Source organism: Echinops telfairi, unplaced genomic scaffold (genome assembly GCF_000313985.2).
Source record: "Echinops telfairi isolate 266 unplaced genomic scaffold, ASM31398v2 ScPeMD7_443;HRSCAF=831, whole genome shotgun sequence".
In the NCBI taxonomy this organism is placed as follows: domain Eukaryota; kingdom Metazoa; phylum Chordata; class Mammalia; order Afrosoricida; family Tenrecidae; genus Echinops; species Echinops telfairi.
Window position 1 is genome coordinate 27,719,380 of NW_022104341.1, and position 11,001 is coordinate 27,730,380.

The window sequence follows — 11,001 nt, forward strand, 5'->3', positions numbered from 1 at the left end:
GGGCGCGCGCTCCCCGAAAGGACGTGTGTAGGTAGCTCTGCGCCCCCCGTTTGGTTCCCGGTGTGTTTGGCCCCCGGAGGGAGCCCGGGTGGGTCTGCGGGCCTGTTTCAGTCCCGTCTTGTGTCGGCGGAGAGAGCCGAGCTCCGGGCTGAAGTGACGCCGCGCAGGCCCTCAGGGTGGGAGTCTGCGGGGAACCTGTCTGGGTTTGAGCGATCCCATTGGAAATCCGCCGGGATCTTTTGGCTCTGTTCCGGGCTGGAGCCTGAGTCCTCTCGGTGCTGCGGGAGGAGGAGAAGGTCAGGGACGGCGACGTGAGCGTCTGCTCCCGGGCCAGGGAGTTGTTGCTATGTTTCTTGCCTCCTCCTGTCAAATTCCCCGCAATGCCCTGTTTTTCAGCAGTGACGGTTGGGTTTGGCTTCCTCAGTGACGATTTCTGACAGATCAAAAATTATATCCAAGTGTTTGCACGTTTGAAATCAGGAGTATATCTCGCGTAAAAACCGTGAGGAATACCAAATCCGAAAGTACTCCACAATGAGTAAGCGTTATCGAAAATACTGGACTGGTTTAGATCACATCCCCAGACAACAAATCATAAAAATAGGTTAAGTAATTTTATAGTGATTATTGCAGTATAAGGTGCCCTGGTTTGCGATATGCAAGGTCGGCGGTTTGAAACCACCAACAGCTCTGAGGGAGAAAGATTGGGCTTTCTATTCCTGTAAACAGTCTGGAAACTCAGGGGGTCGCTATGCATCAGCATTGATTTGATGGCAGTGAGATTTTTTGGTTTGTTTCTCTTATAGTATAAGCAAACATTCTTAAAAATAAGATTATATTATTTGTTTTGCAATATAATTTTATACTACATGCAGAAATTTAAAGCTTGTAATAGACAATAAAGACTTTTTTTAAAAAAATCCAAGCTTAAACCTGAAACTTTAATAAAAAAATTTGCACTCCCTAATATCACAAACTCATTGAGAATGAGCAGGGGCTCTTGTTAAGCTCTTTTTTTTACACAATGATAGTACCAAATCCATTGTCTTTTAGAACTTTCATGATTTTCTTAAATTAATCATGAACTAGAATAATTATCATTTTAAAACAACATTAAAGGCTAGAGGGGTAAAAGTTTAAGTTCCAAACCAGACAGAACTTATTGTTTTAAACGGTCTTTGTAAAGTAATCATTGTGAGTGCAATTATTATTCAGTGAGTTATATGAATTATCTGTTATGTACTTGGCCCTGTTCTGGGTTATTAGAATATAAAACTCACTGTCATAAAATTGATTCCAACTCATAGTGACCTGTCTAGGATAGAGTAGAAATGCCCCTGTAGTGCAAGACTGTAACTCTTTACAGAGTAGAAAGCTTCCTCTTTTGCCTGAAGAGCAGCTCCTGGTTTCGAACTACTGACCTCACGGTAGTTAGTAGCCCAACGTATAAGCACCGCACCACCAGGACTCCCTGCTCAAGTGGCTGTATTTCCCAAAGTAGGTGGTGCAGAGGGGGCGCTGGAACAATCCAAGGGGAATGGCTACGAAAGGAGAGACTTAGTTTATCCTGGGTTACAGGCACTAGTATGAAAGTTTTTAATTGCCAGGGAGATGCTGAGTAATTTTGTTCCTCAAAAGTGGGTGGTACGCCAAGTTTGGGAATTTATGTGTATAGAGGGAGAAAGATAATAAACAGCTAAATATATAAAACCCAAACCAAAGTCACTGCCATCGAGTTGATTCTGACTCATAGCAGCCCTGTAGGACAGGGTAGAACTGCCCCATCGGTTTCTAAGACTAACTCTAAGGGAGTAGAAAGCCTCATCTTTCCCCTAAGGAACAGCTGAGTATTTCAAACTGCTGACCCTGAAGTTAGCAGCCCAACATTTAATCACTAAGCCACCAAACCACCCTATATAATATAATAAACCATAACCAAACTCACTGCTATTGAGTTGATTCCCACTTAAATCCACAAGGAAGAGCTGCCCTTATGGGTTTTGGAGACTAACTCTTTACAGGAGTAGAAACCTGTCTATCTCCTAAGGAGCAGCTGGTGGTTTCAAACTGCTGACCCGTGGTTAGCAGCCCAGTGGGTAACCACTACATCATCAGGGCTCCTATGTAATATAAAACCAAAAACCAACTCAGTGCCATCAAGTCAAGGCTGACTTATAGTGAGTGACCCCTTGTGGGTTTCTGAGACTGTAACTGTTTATGGAAGTAGAAAGCCCAGTTTTTCTCCTGCCCTATGTAATATACCAGTTATCAAATAGCGCTATGAAGAGTAATGCAGAATATGGGATCAGGAATTTTATATAGAGGATATGTTTATTTTGCAGGAGACTAAAATATACACATATCTTCAATCCAATCAAGTTAGGCTCTAGACCGAGCACTAGAAATTTAACTAAAAGCTCATTTGTAAATATTTGTTGTTTATATAGGGGACTTTTCAGTTTATGAAACATTTTTTTTCTGAAACAAATATTTCTAACAAAGCTTTATTATCTTGTTTTCTGTTTTTCTCAGAATAAAGATTTGAAGCACATAAATATTAGCTTAAGAATGATAAGATTTTCTACTTACATTATGTGGTAGCAAGTCATATGAATGTGATCTGCTGAGTTTTAATTTAGAAATTTTTTTTTGTTAATTAAAAAATATATAGTGCTTCTACAATTAGAAAGATGAATAGACAAGTAGTGGTTGGTGCTGCTGAGAGACTATTGATAAAAATAGTGGGGTTGATCAAGTTAAACAAATAGAAAAAGGAAAACCCAATAACTAAAGCAAGGAAAAAGAAAAGGCCACAATATTCTGACTCTTAACTTGGCATGATAACTCTTTACCGGTTAATTTTATCAGGGGTGTACAATAAAATAGCTCTCTTCCAGAAAATTGGAGACATAGAGGGTTGCTGTGAGTTGGAATCGACCTGACAGCACACAGCAATCTCACTTGGTAATGTGGCTTTCTCCATAAGATGATGCTCAAAAATTTAAAGAATTTTGGAAGGAATTATGCAATAGTCTTGTAAAGTTGGTGTACATTTCCTGAAGACCAAGTTAAATGTAGGACTCTCATGATTTATCAGGTCTTAGATAAAAACTACAACAGCCTTTTCTGAATTTTTCCTAGGACTTAGCATAATACTTGAGTCATAATAATTCCTCTATAAAAATTTGTTAATGAATGAGGGAAGTGTTCTGACATAGCGTACATACTCGAATATAAGCCGAGGTTTTTAGCACATTTTTTTACGGTGAAATTAGGTGTGCCGGCTGATATTCGGGTTGGCTTATACTTGAGTATATATGGTATATTAGTTTCCTAGGAGACTTAGCGGAATACTGAGTGTGATGTTCTACATTTGGTAAATGCTGGGCTGTGTTCTGAATCCCTATTTTTTGATTCAGAATGTACATTATTGTATTAAGGTCTCATCTACCAGTAAAAATTAAGAATTCTGTTAAACTTCCCAAATTTATTTGACTTGAAACATCTGTTGGATTCCCATGAAAGAATTTTGGGAAGTACTTCTTTCAAGCTATACAGCTTACTTGTTGGAGATTCCTGGAGGAACAGCATGAATCCTGAAAAGACAAAAACATACTAGCACCATCATGAGGAAGGAAAAAGTGGATAAAACAGGAAAAACTGTATGGAAAGCTAAATAAGTTGGTATTTTAGAACGTTGTTTCACTGTGTTCTAGAATTTGACCATCCATATAGCTAACTTCTAAGATGTTACATTCTGAATGTGTGTGTGGACACAGAAAGAAAATAAAAGATAGGCAAATACACGTGGAATGCATCAATATTAATTTGCTGAAGTCAATTTTATTTAAATAAATGTACCCTGTCGATTGTGTTTATATTTTTAATTCTCATTTTAACAAGTTACTGAAATTTTATAATGAACATAGAAAGCTTATAAAGACATTCTTCGTGTATTGCATGCATCCATAGTAAATTGTTAGAGATACGCACATTTATAATAAGATGTACTATCTCAAGTTGTAAAATAGAGGATGAAAAGAACCCAAAATGAATGCTTTGATTTTGCTTTGGGGAAGAGAACAAATTCAGAGAAGCCTTTGAAGAAGAAATGACATTTGACCTATACTTCAAGGATGAGTAGGAATTTGCTAGATGGGAAATGGGAAACAAAACAAAAACCACAGTCTAAGCAATGGATCAGTAAGTAGTAAGAGAGGCCTAGAAGTGTGGCCCTGCATGGATGAGTGAAAACAGAATAATCTGTTTGAACACTTCATTAGAAGCACTTTGTAAGAAGTTGCAGACAGTAAAGCTACAAAGTAGTCTCTGATTAGATTTTCCAGGACGTGCTAGGGAATTAATAATTATAGTTTATCTAGAAATCTTTTTCTATGGCTTTGTAAATAAAATATGAAACTTTTTTTTTCAGAGCTTCAGCAATGCTGAAATCAAATGACAGCATGTTTTCTTTGGAGACTTTGTTTTTTGAAAAACCAAAGGAAACTGGAAAGTAAGTATGCCTTACAGAATGAAAACACAGTATATTGTATAGGGGTTTTTTCCCCTTCATATTTAGGAGGTTTTAGTTTTTTCTCTGTAAATAAGTATACAATTATGAATATGTAAGTAACATAATATATAACAAAATATAGTGAATATATAGATTTGTAAACCAGGGACTAACCTAGTGTTGTAGTCATGTATATTTGGTAAACATACAATTCAGATGTAAGGCAGTAGCTGAAATTTAGCATCTTAATAGTTATTTAAAAACTAGTAGATTGTTTCCCTTTTTGGCTCCCATTTTTTATTTGTTCACATTATTTTTGGCCAAGGTAAAATCTGGAAGAATGGTCAAAAAGTAGCTCAGGATAAGGAGTGATGGCATATTTTGGAAACAGAATGGACAGTCTGATCAAAGACCAAACATAATAGGCAAACTCAGTGCTGGCAGAAAGTATGGGTGGAAATAAAGATGTAAAACCAAATGAAATAAGTTTCCAGAATATCTTACAGGATTCTTTGAATTTTCCCATTTCATATTTTTCTCGATTAAAAAATTTCTCTATCTGTTGTATTCTAATAAAATATAGAGTAAGTAATAGTATTCATTGTTTAATTCATTTATTTTTTCACTCATTCAAATGTTTGGATGCCAAAAGGTATATGAAAAGGAAGAACTATTCTTTTACTTACAAAAACATGAAATCTAGTTGAGAAGAGGTAGTTTAAAGGATGACCTGTTGGGCTGCTAACACAAGGCCAGCAGTTCTAAACCACCAGCCACTTTCTGGGAGAAAGATGAGGCTTTCTACTCCCATAAGATTTAGTCTCCGAAACCTGCAGGGGCTGTTGTATTCTGCCCTATAGGGTTTCTACGAGTCAGAATTGACTCGGGGGCAGTGAGTTTGTTTTGTGGGGAGGCTCTGAAGAAATACTAGTACAGTACAACATGTAATTCATCATCCAGGCTAGGACACTTTTAAAGAGATAGAGTGCATCCAAATTGGGCAATAAGTGTTAGCCGGACTGGCCGGAGCAAATTGGAACATATGGTCATTGCTGTGAAAATTGAAAAAAGCAAGCAACAATAGAACAAAACTCACTGCCATTTAGTTGATGTTGAGTCATAGTGACTCAGTGGGGCAAAGTAGGACTGCCCCTGTGAATTTCTGAGACTGTAACAATCTACAGAAGGTGAAAAGCCCATTTTTTCCCTTTGGAGAGGCTAGTGGTTTCAAACTGCTCACCTTGCACTTAGCTGCCCAATGTGTAGCCACCGTCAAAATATGTGTAAAGTAAAGGATGAGCCTGTAAGTGGGATGGAAAAAGTTCATGGAAATAATGGCATTGAAATGTAATGTAATTTTCCCACAAGCTTTTTGAAGCTCACTTATTTTCATACAATGAAGTTTCAGATTTGGAGAGGTCATTTGGGAGTTAAATTCTGGCTTTATAATAGTCATCTGGAGACTTCAGGAAGTTTTGAAAGCTGACATTAACTCTAATAGTACAGAGGAAATGGATATTTTAAGGTGGAGTGTAATACTAAGTGAAAAGAAATGAGGATGGAAGAGACAGTGGGACTTTTAGGGTCACGATGAGTTGGAATGGACTCAATGGCAGTGAGATTTTGGTTTTTGTAGAGATAAGTTTTACTAGAATGGTTTCGTAATGAGGAAACACTAGGTCTCAGGAAAAATAAGTTGTGGCTAGATTCTGGAGGGCCTTAAATGACAGAAAAGGGCTCTCAAATATGACTGTTAATGTGAAGATTCATGGAATTGAATCAGCAAACATTTGTTGAATTAGGCACTACTGATGCAAATAGAGATAAAAGAAATCCATGGTGTTTGTAAGTTAGAGGTAGTATTCCATCCACCTATCAATCTATACACATATGCAGTTTGTCAGTTCATCTGATCTCTTAGATTTTCTGTGGTTTGTAGATGGTTCTGGACTAATAATTTTTGCATTTAGTACAATAATCTATAATGGTGCTGTATGAATACTCTAGAGCACCAATAAGCGTTTCATTTAAATATTGATAACTGGTGATTAGTTGTGAGGTGTGTCATAAGTGTTTTGCTACTTGTAACATTTAAGATGTAAGTTTACAAATTATTTACTACTTTGTCTTTTTAATTGGAGTATATTTAAGTTCGTATTACTGGCATTTAGAGATGGAGTTAGAGCTATTATTTAGATAGTAAATCGCATGTAACAACATCTTATGACATATATCAGAGAACAAAAATTTGAGAATGCTGCTGTATAGGGTACATTGAAGTTAAATAGCAAGAGTTAACAGAAAGTTTGCTTATGGGATGCTTATTGGAGAGACTGAAATTGAGTAATATTTAATTGATAAATTCATTATCTCTCGTGTCTGATGTTATATACTACTAACTTATATATTCATATTCTTATATTTTATATAGATATCCAGACAATGAAAAATCAGATTGGTTTCTCCCACCTGCCCCACTGATTTCAGAAATTCCAGATACTCAGATGTTAGAGGAAGAAATAGAAAGTTATACAGTATTCGGTAAATTACCACATGCTTGTTGTGAAACTCATGAAAATGTAAACAAACTCATAACAACTTATACTGTAAATTCCTTTTATATTAGTGGAGTGAAATGAAAGTCAGAGATTTCTTACTCAAAATGTCTCTCACCAAATTTTAAAATCTGAAATGTTTTCCTTCACAGTGTATATGTATGTCTATACTCATATACAAACTTATTCTGATTATTCTGTAAATTTTCTTTTCTCTTACTTTTTAAACTTTTACTACTGTAGAGTTTCCCCTTTATCCTATGCTAACGGTAAAATTATCTGGTTTAGGAACCAGGTCACTGAGCTGCATGGAGTTTAAAAAGCAAGATAGTTTGAGGTCACTAGGTGGAACAAATGGTTTGCATTTGACTATTAACCTATATACTGGCAGTTTGAACCCACCATGGTACCAAGGAAGAAAGGCCTGGCAGTCTGCTTCCATTGAGATTATAGCCAAGAAATCCTATGGAGACATCTACTCTGTAAGACATGGGTCACTATGAGCAAGAATTCATGTGATGGCAACAGGTTTGGTTTTGGTATATACTTTGATTCCATTTTTTGAAAACTCAAAAACTCAAAAGAAAACTTACCCAAAATATATGAGGGGGTAACCCCTCAAAATCATGATTTATTTTTTCAAAGCTATGTGTATTACTTTGGGTTGACTAGAGAAACAAATTCATAGGCACGCATATGTGTTTAAGAAAGGGCTTTCTATCAAAGAGCAATTGTACATTAAGAAAACATCCCAACCCTGTCTAGATCAAGTCCGTAAGTCCAATATTAGCCCATATGCCCAATACTAGTTCATAAATTCCTCTTTAGAATCACACAGCCATGCAATAATGCCAAATGCAGGAAGGTAACTGTCCAGTGAGTGCAAAGTCTTGAGGACCCAGTGGCGATAGAAGCATCTCAGTGCTGGCAGGGGTGTCCACGTGACTCCTATGGCTCCCAGGTCTCTAGCATAGTTCCATATGTCTTTTCAGAGGAATTTCTCTCAGGGAGTGAGCGTGTGTCCCTCCTCCAAGAAGCTATTTATCACCTTAGTGCCTCCAAATTAGGTCATCAGGCTGTGACCTGATTGACAGGCTAAACTCCACCCCTTCACTCAAATCTCAAATTGACAACAGATTGTGTAACTACCACAGACCACCCCTTGTCAATTTGACACTTTCATACAACTCATATATAATTTTCAAACAATAATAAAATCATATCTGTACCTAACAGGTTAAAACTAAAATGCATGTAATTCAATATGTACCATCCTCATTTAAGCATAACATTCTATAAATGAACAAAACAAAAATATCCTATGCCTAACAATAGCAGTTAAGTAACACCTACACCTTAATCCTTTAATCCTATGAATATATTCTCGCACCTATGAAAATTTGTAAGCCAGCCACTTCATGCCTTTATTCTCCCCACTTTGGGTATCCAATTTCTATACTGCCCACTTACATCCACCCAGTGTTTTGAAGAAATAATCATAATCTTTGACATGAAGAAACTTCATTCTGGTTGGAACCTTGTGAAGTACACATCCATAAGCAAAGTCAAATCAGGACAGGGTGTCCATAAAGTCTGCAGCAACATGCACCAGTTCACAGGCTCAAAAATCTTCTCTTCATCTGCTTGGGTTCTGGTCAACTCATTGTGGGCTGCCTCACTTAGCCTCCTCAGGGGGCTCATTGGTCACCTTGCCTTTAGACCATGGCCCCATCACATATTCTCAACAACTCAACCCCCTTGGGCTAGATCATGAATTTCAGACCAGTCAACCCACTCTCATCTTCTCTAGTTCCTGTAAACCAGGTCTATGGATGTCAGTGGCCAGACTCAACTGGTTTCTTTATTGCTGCATTTTTCTCACTTCCATTCAACAAGTGGATCCAGGTTCTCACCTAGCAAGCATTTCAGCTTGCCCACAGGCTCCCTTTAACATTCAGTCCTAGAGAGGAGTTTTCTTCATGGCTCCAGCTTTTTTTCCAGCCTCTGACAAAAACCACTATTTAAAAATTCAAAAATCCAAAGAGTGCTCTTTTTCCTTCAATCTGTCAACAGTCCCCAGGCAAGTCTCTTGGAATGCCAATGTCCTGCGTACTCCAAAGCACTTTTCAGAGCCTTCTTTCCAGGTATGTCCTAAACCCATTTAAAGATAAAATTTTAATGGTTCACGGCAAGTGGGCTTGCAAGCTTTCTATTTTCACACTTCCCAATAGTCATTTTTTATCAATCATTATATAGATAATAAGCAGAAGAAATCAGTATAAACTAAGAATCAGGTCCTAAACTCAATTCAAAACAGTCAAGTTCAATCCTTATCTATCTTATCTTAATCCTTATCTATATTATCCTGTTGATACAAATACGGGATTAGACCTCTGACAGCATCAAGCCAGAGCCAGGCTTTTTGTCAGCCATTTTGCCCTTCTGTCAGCCATTTTCCCTAAGCAGCATGGTTTCTGAGAAATTCAAGGGGCGATTTCTACCCCTGAGCTCAAAATATACATTAACACCATTTCATCATCTCAAGCAGGAATAGCCAAAGACAACAACCAGACAAAATAATGAAAACTTTAACTTCCCATATTCTTTTCAGAAAACAACACAGTAAACTGCCTGGACATATCTGACCTCTAGCTAGCCAAAGAAGAAACACTACCACGGGCCAGTTTTGATCTTTATGATTCATTTCTCTAGTACACCCAGACTATGTATTTAAACACTATGTATTAAAATTTTTTTACAAAACAACCTTCTAAGTACTTGCCATCACACTTAATACAATTGTCAAATCTGCAATTCCATTCTTTGGAAACATTTTTCAAAGTCATCTGTTTGGATGGCTTACAGCACTTCCCTCGTTTTTTTCTTCACTTCTTCTACTTTGTCATATCGCTGACCTTTCCTGTCCCTCTTCATTCCCAGAAACAAAAAGAAATCTAATGGAGTGAGGTCAGGTGAGTAAGGTGCATGGGGCTAGAGAGACATACTTTTTCTTGCCAAAAGCTGGCACGCTGAGATGGCTGTCTGAGCAGGTGCATTTTCTTGGTGGCAAACCCATCTGTCACATATCAGGCCTTTTTTGGTTGCACACTGCCATGCAATCTTTTCAGAACCTCTAAATAGAAAACTTGATTAACAGTCTGACCTGATGGAATGAATTCCAAATGCACTACAAGTCCACATTTTCATCCATTTTGGGAAGTTGTTGGATGTCCAGCATGAGGTTTGTCAATCGACATTTCACCTTTTTTGAAATGAGAAAACCACTCGTACACTTGAGCTTTTCCCATAGTGCTGTCCTCGTGAGCTGTGTTCAACATCACAACAGTTTCTGCTGCATTTTTCCTGAGCAGGAAACAAAATTTCACAGCCACAAACTGTTTTCTTAAACCGATCGTTACAAAAAACGAGGTTCCCGCAAAACTGCTTTTACAAAAAGTTCACTGTGACCAGAAAGAACCTTCCCAGGTGATGCCACTGGGTGCACTAACTCAGAGTGAGTTGCAGGATGGGGGAAGGGGGCAGTTCATACTACAAAAGCTTTGCTCAGCGGCGCTGCTTTCCATTTTTTGGGGTCCCCTTTGTATATGAAATAAATGGCAGCAATTTAATTCTTAAATTAGTTGATTTCAAGAGTGTACATTATATTATTGAACTTCATAATTTACATATATGTTCTATATGAGAGGGGCTTTAAAAATTAATGGGAAATTTCCATCTTTTCATTCCATTTTTCCATGAACTTTTTGAAGTCCCCTTGTATATATAAGCGTATATAATACCGGTAAATGTTTAATATTTATACTCTTGTATTCATCAAATAATATATAGTTTATATACTTACACAGGAGAAATACAGGGTTTTCTACTCGTGAAAAGAGTTACAGTCTCAGAAATTCACAAGGGTAGTTCTAC

At 37.5% G+C, this 11,001-nt stretch overlaps 1 protein-coding gene across 2 annotated transcripts in view; it reads left to right on the forward strand.

The window, feature by feature from the left end:
- Positions 1–11,001, forward strand: part of HFM1 (helicase for meiosis 1) — a 136,376-nt gene that overhangs the window by 436 nt on the left and 124,939 nt on the right. For both annotated transcript variants that reach the window (XM_045291920.1, XM_045291921.1), the window contains exons 2-3: positions 4,433–4,513; positions 6,945–7,054. In XM_045291920.1, the coding sequence (XP_045147855.1) occupies positions 4,443–4,513; positions 6,945–7,054 (181 nt within the window). In that variant the 5' untranslated portion in view covers positions 4,433–4,442. The remainder of the gene's footprint in view (positions 1–4,432; positions 4,514–6,944; positions 7,055–11,001) is intronic.